This window comes from Glycine max, chromosome 18 (genome assembly GCF_000004515.6).
Source record: "Glycine max cultivar Williams 82 chromosome 18, Glycine_max_v4.0, whole genome shotgun sequence".
Taxonomy (NCBI): domain Eukaryota; kingdom Viridiplantae; phylum Streptophyta; class Magnoliopsida; order Fabales; family Fabaceae; genus Glycine; species Glycine max.
This window is the reverse complement of record NC_038254.2, coordinates 56,572,776-56,593,117: the sequence shown is the minus strand read 5'-3', so window position 1 is coordinate 56,593,117 and position 20,342 is coordinate 56,572,776. Positions and strand designations below refer to the sequence as shown.

The following is a 20,342-nucleotide window of genomic DNA, read 5'->3' as shown; positions in this document are numbered from 1 at the left end:
AAATCCCATCACACTTAGATTCTTCTTCGCATAGTATCCCTATAAAATCCCCTCTCCCTTTCTCCCGTTCCTATTCTTCCACCACCCTCGCGTATCATTCTTTCGTTTTAATTTTTTTTTTATAATCAAAATTTTCTATTATCGTTACTGTTGTCATTTTTGTTCTCTCTTTCGAAAAATCCGATTGCTTCATAGCTCGTCGGATCTGAAGTAAACCTTCTGCGATTTGCGATCTCATGGAACAGATCCGACGCCGTGAAACTTCCGATTTTGGTTTTTAACACTGTTGTTGCGCCCTAAATCTGAGATTTTCGAAGGAACGAAATTGGAACCCTAATTTAATCACTTCGCCTTAAAACTCTTCCCATTATTTTAGATCTCGATTCGATTCTCGGTTTGTTTCGTTTGTTGGTTGGCTGGCTCTGCTTTCTATGATTTTTGGATCGTTATTGGATTGTGAGAAATTGGGAAAATTGGAGAAGATGGGGAAGGAGGTAGAGGATGTTGAAGAGGGTGAGATTTCGGATACTGCTTCGGTGGAAGAGATTTCAGCGGAGGATTTCAATAAGCAAGATGTTAAGGTGTTAAATAATAACAATAAGCCCAATGGAAGTGATGCTAGGGTTTGGGCTGTTCATGATCTTTACTCAAAGTACCCTACCATATGTCGTGGCTATGCATCGGGTTTGTATAACCTTGCTTGGGCACAGGCCGTGCAGAACAAGCCTTTGAATGATATTTTTGTGATGGAAGTGGACTCTGATGCCAATGCTAACAGTAACAGCAACAACTCCAATCGACTGGCCTCTGTTGCTGTGAATCCTAAGGATGTGGTGGTGGTGGATGTGGACAAAGAGGAAGGGGAGTTAGAGGAGGGTGAGATTGATGCCGACGCGGAACCTGAAGGAGAAGCAGAGAGTGTTGTGGCTGTTCCTGTTGTTTCTGATTCAGAGAAGCTTGATGATGTGAAGAGGGATGTTTCTAATTCTGAGCAGCTTGGTGTGAGGGGTGTTCTGGAGGGTGTTACCGTTGCTAATGTGGCGGAGTAAGTGGAACTGTTGTTAATGGATTTTGTGTTCCTTTTCTCTGAATTGTTGGCATTGGAGTCACATTACAATGTTTATAAAATTAAATTGATTTTTTGTTTGTTGTTGTAGGTCGTTTGCTCAAACTTGCAGTAAGCTGCAAAATGCTCTTCCTGAAGTGCTCTCTAGACCTGCTGATTCTGAGAGGGATGATCTCGTTCGCCTGTCATTTAACGCTACTGAAGTGGTTTATTCTGTAAAGACCCTTGGCTGCTTTGCCGATGTCATTTTTTGTTTCTACTGGGGTTTTTGTCATGATTGTTTTATGATTTGTTGTAGGTGTTTTGCTCCATGGACTCTTTAAAAAAGGAACAGAACAAGGATAGCATATTAAGGTTTTTCAAAATCTAAGTTTTTAGGTTGTAGAAGTGAATTATTTGAGTTTGCAATGCCTTCTATCACTAACTATGTTCCCTTCACTACACACTTTTCATGTCAGATTACTTTCTTTTGTGAAGGATCAACAACAGGCTCAATTATTTTCTCCAGAGCATATAAAAGAGGTGATGTTTAATGTTAACTGGATTTTGGAAGTCGTTTTACTATTATCCTCATAATCTTCAATTTAGAAATTCAAAGATGGGATAGAATCTGAAATGCGGTTGTTTCTTCCTACAGATCCAGGGCATGATGACTGCAATTGATTATTTTGGTGCTTTAGTTAATAGTGAGGCTATTGGCAAGGAGAAAGAATTGCAGACCACTGTGCAGACCCATGAGATAAAGACTCAGGAAAATCAAGCTGTAGAAGCTGCTGAATTGATTTCTTATAATAAGCCTTTGCATAGTGACATAATTGGGGCATCACATGCTTTAAAATTTGGACAAAATAGTATTAAAGGTAGAGGGGTTCTGCTCCCTCTGTTAGACCTTCACAAGGATCATGATGCTGACAGTTTACCATCACCAACCCGAGAAGCACCCTCATGCTTCCCTGTGAATAAATTACTTTCCGTTGGAGAGCCTATGGTTAGTTCTGGGTCAGCAGCTGCTAAGCCGGAGTCTGGAAAGATGGAACTTGATAGTGAAGGTTCTAAATTTCATCTCTATGAAACTGATGCTTTGAAAGCTGTTTCCACATATCAACAGAAGTTTGGTCGAAGTTCCCTTTTTACAAATGATAAATTTCCAAGTCCAACTCCTTCAGGTGACTGTGAGGATGAGATTGTTGATACAAACGAGGAGGTCTCTAGTGCTTCTACTGGTGATTTTTTAACAAGCACTAAGCCAACTCTTTTGGATCTGCCACCTGTTTCTGCTACTTCCACAGATAGGTCCAGCTTGCATGGATTCATTAGTTCTAGAGTTGATGCAGCAGGTCCTGGGTCTTTGCCAGTGAAAAGCTCTGCAAAGAATAGAGATCCTAGGCTTCGTTTCGTTAATTCTGATGCAAGTGCCGTGGATAACCCATCTACATTGATACATAATATGCCTAAAGTGGAATATGCTGGAACAACAATCTCAAGGAAACAAAAGGCTGCTGAAGAACCTTCTTTGGATGTTACTGTATCAAAAAGACAAAAAAGTCCATTGGAAAATACTGAGCATAATATGAGCGAAGTAAGAACTGGAATTGGTGGTTGGTTGGAAGAGCATACTGGGCCTGGAGCTCAGTTTATAGAGAGGAATCATTTAATGGACAAATTTGGACCTGAACCCCAAAAGACTTTGAATACAGTCAGTAGTTCTTGTACTGGTTCTGATAATTTCAATGCAACAAGCATTAGAAATGAGCAGGCACCAATTACAAGTAGTAATGTGCTAGCTTCCTTACCTGCTCTATTGAAAGGTGCAGCTGTAAATCCAACCATGCTGGTTAACTTACTTAGAATAGCAGAAGCCCAGAAGAAATCTGCTGATTCTGCTACAAATATGCTGTTGCATCCAACAAGCTCAAATTCGGCTATGGGAACAGACTCAACTGCGAGTATTGGTTCATCAATGGCCACTGGTCTTCTTCAAAGTTCTGTTGGAATGCTTCCAGTTTCATCACAATCAACTTCCATGGTAAAATGCTGTTTGTCTTAAGTATACACTACTGAAGTCAATTTTTGAATATTCACTTGTGCCTATGGTCTTAATATCCAATTATCTGTTACTTTCTTCTAAAAATTGAATTGAAAATTTTAACATCATGATCCTTGATTATGAATGAACTTAGTTGTGGAATTTGAAAGTCACAATTTAGTGTTTTGAAAATCCCGTCAAGCTAACTGTAGTTTACATTTTTGCACGTGGTTGGCACAATCAGACACAAACCCTTCAAGATGATTCAGGAAAGATTCGCATGAAACCCCGTGATCCCCGGCGCATTCTCCACACTAATAATACTATCCAGAAGAGTGGGAACTTGGGGAATGAGCAATTCAAAGCCATTGTATCCCCCGTGTCTAACAACCAGGGAACTGGGGACAATGTCAATGCCCAGAAGCTTGAGGGTAGGGTGGATAGTAAATTAGTGCCTACTCAACCAAGTGCACAACCTGATATTGCTCGACAATTCGCCCGGAATCTGAAAAACATTGCTGATATTATGTCTGTTTCCCAAGAATCATCAACTCACACTCCTGTTGCTCAAATTTTTTCTTCAGCATCTGTTCCCCTTACTTCAGATAGAGGGGAACAGAAATCTGTTGTGTCAAACTCTCAGAACCTGGAGGCTGGCATGGTATCAGCTCATGAAACAGCTGCATCAGGTACCTGTCGATCCCAGAATACATGGGGAGATGTTGAGCATCTTTTTGAAGGTTATGATGAGCAGCAGAAGGCTGCTATACAGAGAGAGAGAGCAAGGAGAATTGAAGAACAGAATAAAATGTTTGCTGCTCGAAAATTGTGCCTTGTATTGGATCTAGATCACACACTACTTAATTCTGCTAAGGTAATTTGCATGGAATGGGTTCTCCTTTGGATGAAAGTTTGTGTTATTTCATGTTAACAATTTCTCTTTCAGTTTGTGGAAGTTGATCCTGTGCATGATGAGATATTGAGAAAGAAAGAAGAGCAGGACCGTGAGAAACCACACAGACATCTTTTTCGCTTTCCTCATATGGGAATGTGGACTAAACTCAGACCAGGAATCTGGAACTTCTTGGAGAAGGTAAAAATATGGATTCTTGTATATGCTTTAGGCATGACATTGTGCAATGGCTTAATTTTGAAATAAAGAATTCATATCTTCCCCAAATGCTTTATAGGCCAGTAAGCTCTATGAGCTGCATCTTTACACTATGGGAAACAAGCTATATGCAACAGAAATGGCAAAGGTGCTTGATCCAAAGGGACTTTTGTTTGCTGGAAGAGTTATCTCTAGAGGTGATGATACTGATTCAGTTGATGGTGAGGAGAGGGCTCCCAAAAGCAAAGATTTGGAAGGCGTTTTGGGTATGGAATCATCTGTTGTAATTATAGATGATTCTGTGAGGGTCTGGCCTCATAACAAACTGAACCTGATAGTGGTGGAAAGGTCCGTGTAACATGGGGTTTCAAACTCTCATGCAATTCTTTCCTGGTTTTATATATCGAGCAGATGAATCATTCCTATATTAAATTTTAAGACATTGCAGGTATACATACTTCCCCTGTAGTAGACGTCAGTTTGGACTGCCTGGCCCTTCCCTTCTCGAGATTGATCATGATGAGAGACCTGAAGCTGGAACTCTGGCATCCTCTCTGGCAGTGAGTATATATTATTTTTTTCTCTTTAATTTGGTACGGCCTGTTCAGCTGATAATTTCTTCTCTTCCTCTTTAGGTTATTGAGAAAATACATCAAATCTTTTTTGCTTCTCGATCCTTAGAAGAAGTGGATGTCAGAAATATACTAGCATCAGAGCAGAGAAAAATCTTAGCTGGTTGTCGCATAGTATTTAGTAGGGTATTTCCTGTTGGTGAAGCAAATCCTCACCTTCACCCATTATGGCAGACAGCTGAACAGTTTGGTGCTTTTTGCACCAATCAGATTGACGAACAGGTTACTCACGTTGTTGCAAATTCCCCTGGGACTGATAAGGTATGGTTTTATTTACAAACTATCAGCATGTTATGTTAGTCTGTCAGTCTGTCATGTAAAAAAATATAGATTCCTGCATTGCTACAGTTCTTCATAATATTAGAGTAATTTTATGGGATAAAAAGGGTAAACTATGTGATGAAATTTTAGTGCAAATCAAACTATTCATGATTTAGTTTGATTTATGTTTGGACAAACTTCTCTAGAAAGACTTTTAGGAAAAGAAAATGCAAAGAAAAAATGAAATGAGCTTTTCCATGAGTTAAAATTAGCTTATGTAGTATGTGCTAATTTGTAGAAGCTCTCTCACACAACTTTTCTAAAAAAATTATTTTTAACTTATGCATAAGCTAATTTTAACTTATGGAGAAACTAATTTTTTTCTCTCATTTTCTTCTTTTAGAAGTGCTTCTAGATTAGCTTATATAGAAACCTGGATATCCAGGTGGTTCATCCAGCTGTGCTCCCCTTTGCTCATAACATGACAACTTAAACTGTCCATGGCATATTTTACGGACATCATTTAATAAAAGACCGTTTTACTTTTATCATTAGAAGGGAGCCCTTCCTTATTCTCTCTTTTTTCTCCAACTTCTTTGTTTATTCCCACCACGAACAGCATGCTGTAAAATCTTCACTACTATGGTAGTTGTGGCAGACTGTGTTCTTGTGAATTGAATTTGAAGCCTAACAGTGCTACTTTTTCTTGAGCAGGTGAATTGGGCTCTAAACAACGGAAGATTTGTTGTCCATCCTGGCTGGTGAGTATCTCATAATTTACATTTTTGTTTGTCCTTGTCTTTTTTTTCTTCTTGGATATTGACTTGTGCTGCTTCTTTCCCCCTTCCTTATAAAAACAGGGTGGAAGCATCAGCATTGCTTTATAGGAGGGCGAATGAGCAAGATTTTGCCATTAAACCATAAAAAAGAAACTGACCTAATTCTCTTTCATAAACTAAAATATGTGAACATAAATCAAGAATCACATTGATTTTGGGGGTGTGAAATCATTAGACTACAACTGGTCAGCAGAGATAGTTTTAATTCACGATGACTGAGTCCACTGGAGATGGTGATGGTGATTGGGGAGTGTGTAATCTTACCAGGATGACTGACCTGTTGTTGAGGAGTTAAATGGAGGACAGTGTGAGTGCCCTTGTAATTCTGGGGACACAAGGGTTCGGTGTTGCAGGGCAGGGTAGGGCTTGACAGAATTGGTTGACTGCTTTAGGGGCTAGGTGAGTGATATTGTGGGGGTGGGTTTTGTGAGTAGTAGCTCTCAGTAAATTTTTCATAAGATGGTATTGGGAGTGAAATTTATTTCTGTTGCTGACAGGAAAGTTAAAGACCTCAGCTTTAAGAGAAGAGTTAAAATGTGTGGAGGAACTCAACCTGAAGGAGGTATTGACTGATAACCTAATTCGGGGTGAAAACAATTCATTTGTTAGAACTTGAGTCTAAGGAGAAGCGGGTGCTAGAACAGTCGAGTCAGTTTGGAAATGGATTCATGGCCCCAGCAAAATGAATTTCTGATAACTGAGTTTGTATATCAATGCGTCACTGTTAAAGCATTTGAGGGGCTTAAATTAATCACCATTCATCCTACTCCCTTCCCAAAACAACAAAGCTTGGCAGGGAGGGGGAGAAGATAGAAAATGAAAGGAAGCATGTCTAACCATGATTTATAGTCTAAACCTCTTGGTTGCTTTTACCTTCAATTCATGCGGATTGCGTTGCTTTACAATTACAACAACCCAATTGGAAAATCTTTAGAATTTGTAAAAAGGAAAACTAATTCATGATGTCATTTTTGGATATAAAGCTTTTATAACCAAAATAGAAAAAGAAGAAAAAAAGCATGTGTTCTATTATATACCCAAGAATAATGGTAATGAGATTCTTGTGCACTACTGGAAAAGGACCATACAAATTATACCATCGAGTTGTAGTCATGGCGTCTTGCCAGTTCATTTTTGGCAACATTATTGGGATTCTAATCACTGCAATAAATTAAGTATCTCTATCAACTTCATTTTAATGATCAAAAGGTGTATTTCTAATCTGCAAAGCTGTTTTTACACCATAATTTTTTATAAGGTTAAATTACTTAATTGGTTCTTATAGTTTCATGATTCTTATTTTTTTTAGTTTCTATAGTTTGAAAGTAATTTTTATAATTTATAAAAAACTAAACTAAACTTCGTACCCCATTGTCCAGAGGCTCTTCGTATCCCATTTTTATAATTTTTATAATTTATATTTTAATTTTTTTAGTTCTTCTAATTTAAAAATGTTTTTTTTAATTCTTATAATTTATATTTTAATTTTTTTTAGTTTCTGTAATTTGAAAATTATGGGATTAAAAAAGTAAGAATTATGAAACTATAGGAACTAAAAAGATCACTTTTAAAATTAAAGAGATTAAGAAAAAATTAAAATGTAAATTATAAGGGCTAAAAAGATCATTTTTAAACTATAGAGACTAAAAAACTAAAAATCATAAAATTATAAGAAGCAAATGATTAATTTAACTTTTAAAAAAAAACTAAATAAGATTATATCCCATTGTTTAAGATGTGGAAGATTTTTTACCACCTTCTTCCCCCCACTCCTTTATTTTCTGAAAAGCTACTAATAAAATGAAAACAAGTTATTAGATTTGTAATTTGCATTGTTTAAAGAAGACTATTGAATCAAAGTTAAATGTTTTTATAAAAGGAAATTTAAAATACTAAACTAATGTTAATGTGGTAGTAAGGGGTAGATGGGTTCTTTCTGTAGAAGTTAATGTCCGTTTGGATTGGACTAAAATGGATGATGGGTGAGACAAAAGTATCTAGGACGAGTGTATTAGAGAATATCTTATAAGCATTCCTATAAGTTAATTTGCTTCGCAATAGCCTATATTTAAATGGTTTGACTTGTTAAATAGTAGGTCTCTTTTTGTTGGTTCTTGTATCGAATAATAAAATACTAAAATCTAAAAAATTAAATATTTAAAAAGTTGAAAAATTATTAACATTGATACAAACTGAAAGATATCTAAGACTAACGAAAAACATAACAAATAAAACATAAAATATTAAATAATAATTCATATTTAAAAAAAAACCCAACAATAAAATATTAAACAAACAAGTAATTTATATTTGTAAGAAGTAATTGATCTGTGCAGGTTTGTTCGATTACTTGCAGATCTCAACCTATATAACCCATGAATTAAATGGCTCAATGTATGTGTTAGGGCTAAAATTTCATGCAATCCTACTATTGTTTAATGTAGTTCTCTTTTCGTTCTTAAAAGTACATTTCAAAATATAATGAGAAGTACAAGAAGTAAGGAAGCAATAATGGGATGAAGGAAACAACACCCATATGAGTGTCGGGTGGGAGAGGATTCAAACCTGACTTATAGTCCATCGTTGTGACTGTGCGTAGTGAGTTGGGTAAGAAGAAAGATAACACTCATCAAATTCAATTTCAATGGTTGTCTTGTTTAAGAGTAATATATATTTTTTAATGAATTTTCTTAATATTATATATATTACTTAAAATATGTATTACAAGTGAAAAAGGAAAATTAATTCCTAACAATTTTAAATAACTTTTTTTGACAGAAAAGATCCAGTGCATTTCCCTTTGATATATGTGTTGAATACAAAGGAAAATACAATGAAATTACATCTATGTGACATCTCTATGGACATTTTTGCTAAAAAATGAGCCACTTAATTTATTTTCATTTCTACTAGCAAATTAAACTGAACCATAAAACCGGGATGAGCATTATCATTTGTGTGATATGGCTTAAGAATGACACCACATTTAGTAATGCTGATCCCTCCATCCCTTAAATTTTCGACTAGAGTCTTCCAATCTGTCTCAAATATTTCTGCATTATAAAGTAATTGCTCTACACACTTCATAGCTTGTAACAAAGCATAAGCCTCCCCCTCTTTGACCTCCAACACTGTGGATAACCACTTTGTATGGTCTTGAACGAAATTTCCAAATTCATCTAACAAGCAGCAACCAAAACCAGTTTTGTTACTGTCATTGAAAAAGGCCGCAACATAGTGGACGCTCTAACAACAATTTTAAACAACTTAAATAATTTTAAAAAATGATTAGCTAGTCAGGACATGAAATTAATATTGTTGACTACAAAGCAATTACACGCTCTTTGTAGATATGGCACAGCATAGTTATTGGCATCCATTAGACCATTACCATTAAAAATCGTACAGTAACGAAAAGAAAAATATATATCATGTTCAAATTGTACAAAGTGATAAAAATTAACAAATTGTACGAATGTCTAAATTTGCATGCAGCAACGTTATAAAACGTACAAGAAAAAGCTTATAAAATAAATAAATAAAACGTACAAGAAAATGAAGGAAAGAAGATCGTGAAAGAGACGCGTTCAACTGTTGAAGTATATTGATAATGTGGGAAATGGGTTCACGAAAAAGAATCACAGACGTGAGTGATCAATATTATGTGAAAATAAGAACTGTGGTTTGTCACATTAATGCGAACTATGGTTTTAGGCCAATTTTATTTAGTGTTAAAATTTTAAATCACGAATCTAGAGGCTGGTTTTGGTAGGGTTTTACCTAAGCACTACGTGATTCAAAAATAGTCTTGTAGCTCATGTACCTTGTAAGACACCGGGACAAAGATTCATGGTGGCATAATGAAGTCTCTCCAATGAAATATGCCCCAAACAAGAACCGAGAACAGATGTAGAACATGGGATGAGACTGTTAAGGCGGTTGAATTGGTGGGGGATAATTAATACCAATTGTTATTGGAAACTTATTAGATAGTTTCGAACTACCAAATGTCTATGATTCTGTCTAATTTATTCAACATGATTTAAGTTTTTTATTTTATTAAAGAGAATTAATAATGCTTTTATGTCATACAGAATTAGTTAGGATCATAATGGTACTAAAACCATTTTATAATTTCTGATACTACATCTCTGCTTACTGCTGATAAAAAAAAAACATCATATCTGCTTACTGATTAATATTGCTTCCAAATGACAGTAGATGATAAACTATTTTAGCAGGATATAATTATTATGAGTAATTAAAAAATTAAAAAAATATTTAATATAATTGCATGTTTAAAACGAATTCGAAAGACTACTATTTTAGTTAAAATCGTCTGTGTTTTTTTATCCATGTGCTGGGTGATGTGATGGTCAAATGTTAATGCGTGTATAATTTGTTATTTCGATACCCAATTTTTGCTTTAGTCCAAATTTAAGTTTTAATTGGATACTTATCGTCACTAGTTAGTTTATCCATTAATTAAGTGTTGAAAAGACAAACAGTTAGCTGATTTGTCAAACCATTTTGCTTCTATAACCTATGCTATGCCCATTCCATGGCAATAGGCCAAAAAGTAGGATAGAAAGATAGAATGTATGTGTGTGAATGAGGGGCATGCGGCATTTGAATTAATGTATATTTATATAGTGGTCTCTGCCACAGATCAGTGAGACCATACCCTTCTTGTTGTGACAAAGGAAAAAGCCTTCGTTTCCTTTAGTAGGGTAGAAAGCTGCACACTGTTAAAGAAGAGAAAGAGAAACACGCCACACCCATTCATTCTAAAGGTGATTTTGACCTCATTCTCTTCCTTCCCTGTCTTATCCAACACAATTACTTTTTTATTTTTATTTTTATCGGTCACATGGTCCTATATACAGCCTGTGCTTTGATAATGTATTTCAATACTAATATTTAATACTATATATTAAACTAAATTGTTTATAAAAATTTGTTTAGTATTGTTCTATACTTCTATTATCCCTTTAACACATGATTATTAACCACGGATAATCATCATCATTTCAGAAGCAAGGATTACGAAAGGCCAAGATGATTTCCTCAACGTGGATGCATGTTTATGGTTCCATCTTTGTGCTCCACCGCAATTATTGCACTGAAATGATGATAAGCGATTATGGTCGAGCAGTGTTAATCAGTGACATATTTTACAGTTAATCTTTTTCAACCCATTCTTTTTTTCTAATCAAACACGTTATAAGAAGTCATAAACATGTAAGTATATATAATTTATTACATAATTAAGTAAAACTTATATTTTACAATTGCTAATAACTTTTTAGTCAATAATAAAACAATATTTCAAGAAATGTGATAAAAGCTCATCTCATATTTGGCTTTTGCTCTAAAATCTTGGTCTTGCTGTGAAAAAGTTCTTCCAGAAGTTGGTTTAAATGGGCCAAGAGCAGAAAGGTAAAAAGAACAATCGGGCATTGAGGTTGAAGAACTTTGAGGAGGGAAATAAATAGGTAAAAATGCTTTTCAGAGCCATGGAAACATGGCCTTATGATTTCATAAATGGTAGATTTAGCAGTGGTTGGTTAAAAAGAAAGAAAGAAGACAAGCTTGTCTTGACAAACAAGTAGGGAGAAGCTTTAACCCAACACGGTCAAGTGGTAATCATAACCAACAAATGTGACCTCCATATTCTATTCTCTACTACATCATCACCTGCATGCCTCAGAAAGAAAGCAAGAAGGTGCAATTTCCAATCTTCCTTTTTTCTTTCTTTTTATTTTTTCTGTTATCATTTTTGTACCTTTTTACAAAACTTCTGTTCTTATTTACTCCCCCATGAGTGCCACAGTTTTTAATTACCTTGGGAAGCATATAATTAGGTATAATAAATTAGAAGTAATAATATTTTATTAGAAGAACATATATATACTACCCATGAAACATGCTTAGTATTTTAGCTTATTGAAATTATGAATTGGTTTTAGATATGGATTCATCTTGTATTGTACCATTGAATTACTCTTCTCTCCCCTTTATCCCATCATCTTCCTTCTTCTTATAATTGCTACTAAATTAAATAACTTAAAAGAAAAAAATGGGACCATGCGACTGAGGTGCTTGTGTTGCTTCACGCTGTGGTGTAAAGGTCATTATTTTTTTTTAATTATCTTATTGGTATAAAATATTCATTAATTTTATTTATAATTAATGTGTATTCAAAAATCTAATTAATCATTTTTACTAAAATTATTTTTTTTCAATTATATTTTTTTATTTATAAAATTCAAACTCAAAACCTTAATTAAAAAGAATATATTTAATACTAGTCTTAATTACTATCGACTTGTTGGTATAAAGGTAATGATTTAGATATTCCTTGAAATTATTTTATCCAAAGAATGGAAAGGATTGTCTTGCTTGCTAGTGACACGAGGGGTCGACTATCCATCATATGATTCATATGTAGCAATCATGAAGTGATTTACATGAAATGAGTAATTTTATCATTAGAGTTGAATAGTTTTGTACATCACCAAAAATAGTAATGAGGAGTCATTTTTCAAAAAAATAAATAAACTTTATGGTTGAGAATGAACCAAAACAATTACAAATAGAAATACGCAGAGTTAGCTCTATACAATTAATAATTTGCATTAGAGGTAATAAGACATTTTAATAGTGGTTCAAAAAACCAAGCACAAGAATTTCCAAACTGAAATTTGGACAAAAAACTTGTGGCTAAAGCTCCACCTATTGAATTAGTTCCCAGTACAGATTGTTGCAGGCGAAGGAACGTGGTATCCCTGACCCTCATGACATCTTTTCTTCTTCTTCTTCCTATACAACACATGCATGGAAATCAAGGGAGTTTGTGACACAAATGGAAACGGATTCACCTTGTCTCAAAATTAAATTTTGAGAATTTTTGAAAAATGTTTGATAGAGACTCATGTGATATCCTACATCTACATAGAGGAAGAAAAAAATAAAAATATAATAAGATTTATAGTATAATTAAAAAAGAGATAAAAAAAATTAAAAAATATTAATAAAATATTTAAAATAAAGAGTAACTCATGCATTATTATTGTTAAATTTTCAACTTAAATTTGACTCAATTAAGATATGATGATAACATATATAAGACAATATTGAATCAATCTAATTTAATGACATAATATATTAATAGTTAAATCGTAGAATTAAAGTATATAGTTATAATGAATATATAATTTATCTTCTTAATTAGAAAGTACATTAAATAAATAAATAAATAGGATAGGCGAGATTCGTGAGAACATCGAAGATTCGAAGCTGCGAAAATGTGAATTGCAGCCATTTCAATACTAAAGGAGCTTTACTCTTGGTTTCACCTTCCTTCACATTTCCCAACCATATGATCCATTTCTTAATTGCTTTTAGAGTTTAATAATTTAAATCTTAAAATTTTGATTTTACATTTGGCATTATCTTAATTACTTAAAATGTAATAATTAGAGTTTAAGAATTATTTTTCTTGGTCTTTTGCTTTCTCTTTTAATAGTCTGTCCATAAAAGACTTGCGTAAGATTTATTCCTGCGTTGTCTGTTATTCAGTTAACTAGATATATAATGATTTAGATTTTACCTTAAAGGATTCCAAAGAATCTTCATTCATAACTTTTTCAAAGAGTAATTAACCTAGTTAGGAAAAAAAATTAAAATTTTACACCAATTGTTTTATATATTCTCACTCCTTTTGTTAGTACGTACATCATGAATCTCATTTTTCTTTTAACTTTGCTTTACTAAAAATGTTTGCTAAATTCTAAGTTAAAGAAAAAGATAAATATCAAGAAAATGGAGTTCAACAGCACGATCAATAACACAGAATGAAGTCTATTATACAAATTTTAGATGGTGATTTTATTATTGTTGCATATTTTATCTTCTATGTTTGTTTAGTTAGTTAATTTAAATTTCATTTAAATCTGATAGCAAATTAGTTTGTTTAGGAATTTTAAATTGATTGTAAGTTTATACATAAACATCCTCATTTTATGAATTTCAATGATTATTTTATGGAGAAATTTTTTTGATTGAGCACTAAACGATGAGGTTGAGTGCAAACACTAGCTAGGTTGAATACAAACTTACCAAAATTTTAAAGCATAAGTCCCAAGACCTGAATTATTTCCATCCCTACATCCATTAGTGTTTTGGAGAAATATAATATAAAACAATGTAAAAAGAATGGTGTGATAATAATCAATGCTTTAAAAATCGAATTGGTCATTGAACCAACCAGTTTAGGTTCGATTTTAATAACATTGATAGTAACTATGCAAATATTGGCTTTAGCTTTAATGGTGGTGGTAGGGAGGTCCCATGCATGAATGCATAATTCAACTGCAAACATGACTCTTCATTCACGGTTGGTAGTCCTGTTTATTTGACAGACAGGTCAAACAAAAGCAAACCTCACTCAATCTGCTACCAGATCGATACATATCATATATCAGATTCATATTCATATGCAAATGCAGGCACATTTTTGCACCCATTATTCTCTTCTCATTTCACTTCAATCTGTCTCTTGGCTTCATATACATACTGTACTATACCGTGTCTCACTTCTTTTCTCCCTCCAAATTGGAGATTCCTACAACAAAGTGTCACTTTTATTCTATTTGGTTTTGTTACTTTTCTACGCTCCACTTGCTATTCACCACTCACGTGTTTGTCTCAAAATCAGAGAGTTGGTTGTATTTACTATGTATCATAGGAATTAACATATATATAATGATAATGGCTGTTACAAATATATTTTAATACTATTGAATGATTTTTATCCATGATTAGTTTTTAAGATGTTCCCACAGATTTATTTAACATATATTAGTTGGATTTTATATGAATTATATTTCATTAAAAATACATATACTTAAGTGTTCAAATTAGTTTTAATTTACAATTTTATATTTAAATGTATTTCACCATATGTAAAGCTAACCAATTTAATCTCCATTTGATTTGCCAAACTCCTTTAACTAGTCAGATATTGATGGGACGCATGATTTATAAGCACATTTCAATCGATTTATTTAATTGAATTAACTTGTTTCAAAATTAAAGATTTTTATTTACAGTTTTTAAAAATAATTATTTGTTAAAATTAACCTATTTCGAAAAAAGACTATTTTCTTAAAATTCTCTTTCAATTTTTTTAGGTTAATCATAAAGATTTGAAAATACTTATCTTTAGTCTTATCCGTCGTGTAGTATAAATATAAAGTAATGTTTTGTTTGGTTGGAAAAAAATAGGGAAGATCAAAAGGAGAATAAAAGAAAAATAATATGAATTACATTTAGATCTTACACCTTCTATGGTATATTTTAATTCTACTTTAATATAAATATTTTTATTTTCTCTATTATTGTCATCTCTATCAAACATAACACATTTACTTAAAAAAAGTTCTAGCGGATAAACTGAAAAAAAATAATTCTAGCAGATAACTGTGGAGAACAATGATAAGATCCATAACATGCATTCATTTAATTATTATCCAAATAAATTTTGAAGAAGAATGGGTGTTTGAAAAAATAAAAAAGTGAGAATGGGGGAAAAAGTGAATGAATGACAATAATAAAACAACTCAAATTGTCACACACACATGTGCATTTGCACAGTGATCTAAATCACCACATTTCACTCATCACTTCACTTCACTCCACAGTTCACTGTACTTTCACTCCTTCGCCATTTTCCAACCCCAAATTTCAAAACACACCAAAACTCCAAATAATAATAATAATATTGACAAAAAGCAAAAACGTTCCTACTTTTTATATACACAATAGAGGCACACACAACAACAACAACTTGCTGCAAGCTTTTTTGTGTTCTGCAACTGAAAGTGAAAGAAGGGAAGCAGAAACCAAACCAAATCATGTGTTCTCTACTTTGGAGTTCCATTGCATTGTGTGTAGCACTCCTACTCCTTCAGCTTGGCATTGTGCACCCTTCACCCTCTCACCATAGGATCACTCGCTTACCGGGTCAACCCCATGTTCAGTTTCATCAGTTTTCAGGTTATGTAACCGTTGATGACAAAAACCAGCGTGCACTCTTCTTCTACTTTGCTGAAGCTGAAAAAGATGCACTTTCCAAACCCCTTGTTCTTTGGCTCAATGGAGGTGCTCCTCAGTCACTTCTTGTTTCTTTTCACACCTGTAAATAAAAAAGTTCTCAATCAGATAAGAATTTGAAAGTTTGGTGACTTATGCTTTGTGTTGTGTCTTGTTCTTTTGAAGGGCCCGGTTGTTCTTCTCTTGGAGTTGGTGCATTTTCAGAGAATGGACCATTTAGACCCAAAGGAGAGGGCTTGGTTAGAAACCAATTCAGCTGGAACAAAGGTACTTACCTATCTATCTTCTTGAACAAATTTTTGTCTACGCATATCTATTGTTTTCCATTAATGGGGTGGTTTCAGTTTTAGCATAACTTTGAGAATATGATATGCTGATTAGCATTGTGCACATATGAGTTGCAGAAGCGAATATGCTGTATTTGGAAACGCCAATTGGAGTTGGATTCTCTTACTCAACTGATACTTCCTCTTACGAGGGTGTGAATGATAAAATTACAGGCAAGTTTTTAATGTTCACACCTCTATTTGACATTACCAACTTTTTACTTTTTAGTCTCCCCTTAAAATAATTTTCAATGTTATTGGTTTGAATGGTAATTGGCAAAGAACCATTAGGTGCAAGCATTTTCACATGGCTAAAGAAAGAGTTTACTAAAGGAAGATCCGAGTCAACTTTCTTTCTTCTTAATTAGTTCTCACCGTCTCCCTTTTGCTTTTCTTGTTTGTTATCTTTACCTTTTACAAAATTCTGTCCTGACCCCTCTGCCCAAAGTTTTGCTTATTAACATAATGTTATATCAGAACCTGCTATTTTACTTTACAGTTATGCCTTGTCCACTTCCTAAATAGTGCTGCTTTTCTTTACAAAATAAACAGATATGCTCCTTTAAAGATTGCCTTGGTTTTCTGAAACACTTTTGTCTTTCTCTTTATAGCCGGGGATAACTTGGTGTTCTTGCAAAACTGGTTTATGAAGTTCCCAGAATACAGAAACCGAAGTTTGTTCATTGTAGGAGAAAGCTATGCAGGTAACACTACCATCTATTTATGTTTTTCATTTATGAAGAAGCTATGGTTAAAATATTCATATATTTATGTATTTTGTAATTTATGATTAGGCCATTATGTTCCTCAGCTGGCTGAGCTTATGCTCCGATTCAACAGAAAGGAGAAGTTGTTCAATTTAAAAGGCATTGCTGTGAGTTATTAGAGCACAAACTTCCAATTATTCTTCTTTTCTTATTCCTGCCAGGTGTCAGCTTGCTTTTATTCTTCTGATATCCGTTAAGATTTTGAAAACTAGAAAGCAAAAAAGTTCAGCTGAAGATTCATCAGTTATGCAATTTGACTAAGGAATTCAGGCATCTGAAGCTAGTTAGTTTCCTTTGGTGCAGCTTGGTAATCCAGTTCTAGAATTTGCAACAGATTTCAATTCGAGAGCTGAGTTCTTCTGGTCACATGGATTAATTTCAGATACAACGTACAAGATGTTCACTTCTGTTTGTAACTATTCAACATATGTGAGGGAATACTATAATGGTGCTGTTTCTCCTATCTGTTCAAGTGTTATGAGCCAAGTTAGTACGGAAACAAGTAGATTTGTCGACAAATATGATGTGACCCTTGATGTTTGTTTGTCTTCAGTGTTCTCACAAACCAAAGTCCTCAATCCCCAGGTGAGTTTATCCTATAGCTTCTCTTCAATTCCAACTGTCACAACCACTTGATTTTCTATCTAACTTCAATCAAAGTACTGAGGGCATGAAATTCTGGTTTTGTTTTTGTTGTCAAACAGCAAGTCACAGAAACCATAGATGTATGTGTGGAAGATGAAACAGTGAATTATCTGAACAGGAAAGATGTGCAGTCAGCTTTGCATGCTCATCTTGTTGGAGTCCAAAGATGGTCTGCATGCAGCAAGTAATTCTCCTATCTAGCCTTCGTTAACATGTTCAGGAACTAATTGAGTTAAACCTTGTGTTCTACCTTGCCTCTCTTCATATGAGAATGTCTTTTAGTGTTGCTATTTCGAGTCTTGGACTGAATTTGTCCTTTTTTCAACATTTCATCTCTAGCTTGCTTAATGCTTTCCCCAACAGCTTTGTCTCTTGTTAACATGAATGTTATGCTATATGATTATGATATATCCATCAGTGTCCTGGATTATGAGCTGCGTGACTTGGAGATACCAACAATCACGGTTGTGGGGAAGCTAGTCAAGGAGGGAATACCAGTATTGGTTTACAGGTACATGTTTACATCCTTATCAAGTGAAAATTCTATTCTAGATCAAATGAATTTGGCGTCGATTAGAGTGTGTATAATTGCCTTTGAGAATGAATTGATAATTGTTGTTTTGCAGTGGTGATCAGGACTCAGTTATCCCACTGACTGGAAGTAGAACATTAGTACATAAATTGGCAAAAGAACTAGGATTGAACACCACTGTGCCATACAGGGTGTGGTTTGAGAAGCAGCAGGTGAACCGTGTTCTGCTGAGTTTAGCTGAGTTTACTACTGATCACATTGAATTTGAGTTTATTATCTAACATCAATGTAAATAATTTTATAATGTCAACCAAAAAAAAAATCATGGTAGTTATAGTTTTCAGGATAACTATTGTAAAAGTCAACAGACTTACTAAAAAAAAGAAATTATGCACTAACAATATAAAAATTGTTCATCCAATAATAAATTAACATATATGAATGATAATTTTGTTAAGTTTGATAATAACTATCTTAAAAGTCATGTTTTTATCATGATTTCTAAATTGGTTGACATGTAAATTTTTTTAATAGTATATAGTAATTAAATTCAACTTATACACAACAATTTGTGATTGAATGACATTATAAAAACTGAGTGCATATACTGTTTAATCATTGAAATTTTGTTGTACTTATGAAATGTAGCATGTTTGTCTCAGGTGGGTGGGTGGACTCAAGTTTATGGTAACATCCTTTCATTTGCCACCATCAGGGGAGCATCCCATGAAGCTCCATTTTCACAGCCCGAGAGATCACTTGTGCTGTTCAAGTCCTTCTTAGAAGGAGGACCTCTACCACAAGAGATTTGAAATGCATATATATGTTGGTGGTGTCGGTAAAATGTGATTGTTGGATTGTAGTTAAGTTCGTTTCACAGTTAATCAATGGTGCCCCATTTCAAGTGTAGAAAATTTTGTAAAGTTCTCAAGTAAGAAGGGAGGTAATTTGTGGTTTTTTTTTTTTTTTGGTTGTCACAGTGCATTGTTTACTTTTACTTTTTATAAAGCTGCATTACGTAACTAGCAGTAACTGTCTGCTCTTAATTATGTTAATCGGCAACATATGGAATAATCTTCTGTTTTTGTTGTGTTTATTATTCAAGTAAATTCTGGAAAGTTACACCTAGTAAAAAAGGGGGAAAAGAAAGTTACACTGATAACAAGTGTTTCAGAACTGTAGTTTTTTAAAAAAAAAAAATCTTAATCCCTCAGTGAACATGGAACTTCATACACACTTATTACCTTATTTTTTAATAAAAAAATGAGCATCACCTGCTTATAGTTATGCAAACTAGCTAACCATAATTAGAAGTGCATTTTTCAATTGGCTAAACTATACTTTTTTTGGGTCAAAAGAAGCAAATATATGGAATGATTATAGTCTGTCTTGCGGGACCTAGGCCAATGAGATACCGTGTTATTGTTATGCAAACTAATGAGGAGTAATGGCTAACCATAATTCAAAATGTATCTTCCTAAAACACAATGGAGTAGACTAACAAAATGCACTAGTTAGCTTTTGAAAAGTTGGTGCACTGAATGGAAGGTACACTACTAGGCCAATAAATTATTGATAGAGGTTAATGGAACAATTTCAGGAAATTTCATTTTAAGGAACATTGAAGATGAATATTTAATTTAAAGGAATTTAAAAAGTTCAAAATGTTAAAACTTAAAAGGGACCACATATAATTAATTTTTATTTAAAGAGAAGGACCGTTAGATTTCAATTAATAAACAATAATGGCCTAATAAATATTTGAATTTTAAAATAAAAATTTTATTCTTGATCATTTGTATTATTTTTTAGTTTCTAACAAATTAGCAAATTTTGTATTTGTTTCTTAATAAACTTTTTTCATTTATTATTGATCCCTTTGAAAAAAAATTAATAACATAAATTATTAGAAAATGAGCACAAAATTCGTTAATTTTTAGGGATTAAAAAAGTGTGAAGGATCAAATATAAAATTTTTGTTTTATTAGAAACTCAATAAAAAGAAATTTTTTATCAAAAAC

General features: G+C 33.5%; 2 protein-coding genes across 2 annotated transcripts; both read left to right on the top strand.

Annotated features, from left to right (window-relative positions):
• Positions 1-65: 65 nt before the first annotated feature.
• Positions 66-6,969, top strand: LOC100790196 (RNA polymerase II C-terminal domain phosphatase-like 3). Its single transcript, XM_006602943.4, has 12 exons — positions 66-1,045; positions 1,158-1,281; positions 1,365-1,420; positions 1,525-1,588; positions 1,704-3,092; positions 3,337-3,966; positions 4,039-4,185; positions 4,283-4,551; positions 4,652-4,763; positions 4,839-5,096; positions 5,811-5,857; positions 5,957-6,969. Exons 1-12 carry the CDS (start codon positions 432-434, stop codon positions 6,018-6,020), a joined length of 3,774 nt encoding a protein of 1,257 aa, XP_006603006.1. The 5' UTR covers positions 66-431; the 3' UTR covers positions 6,021-6,969.
• An 8,883-nt stretch (positions 6,970-15,852) lies between these two features.
• Positions 15,853-19,278, top strand: LOC100789658 (serine carboxypeptidase-like 45). The gene is made up of 10 exons (XM_003551756.5): positions 15,853-16,099; positions 16,217-16,318; positions 16,456-16,551; positions 16,989-17,081; positions 17,172-17,251; positions 17,448-17,729; positions 17,849-17,973; positions 18,208-18,300; positions 18,416-18,533; positions 18,984-19,278. The coding sequence occupies exons 1-10, from the start codon at positions 15,853-15,855 to the stop codon at positions 19,131-19,133; spliced, it is 1,386 nt and encodes a 461-aa protein (XP_003551804.1). The 3' UTR covers positions 19,134-19,278.
• The last annotated feature ends 1,064 nt before the right edge of the window (positions 19,279-20,342 follow it).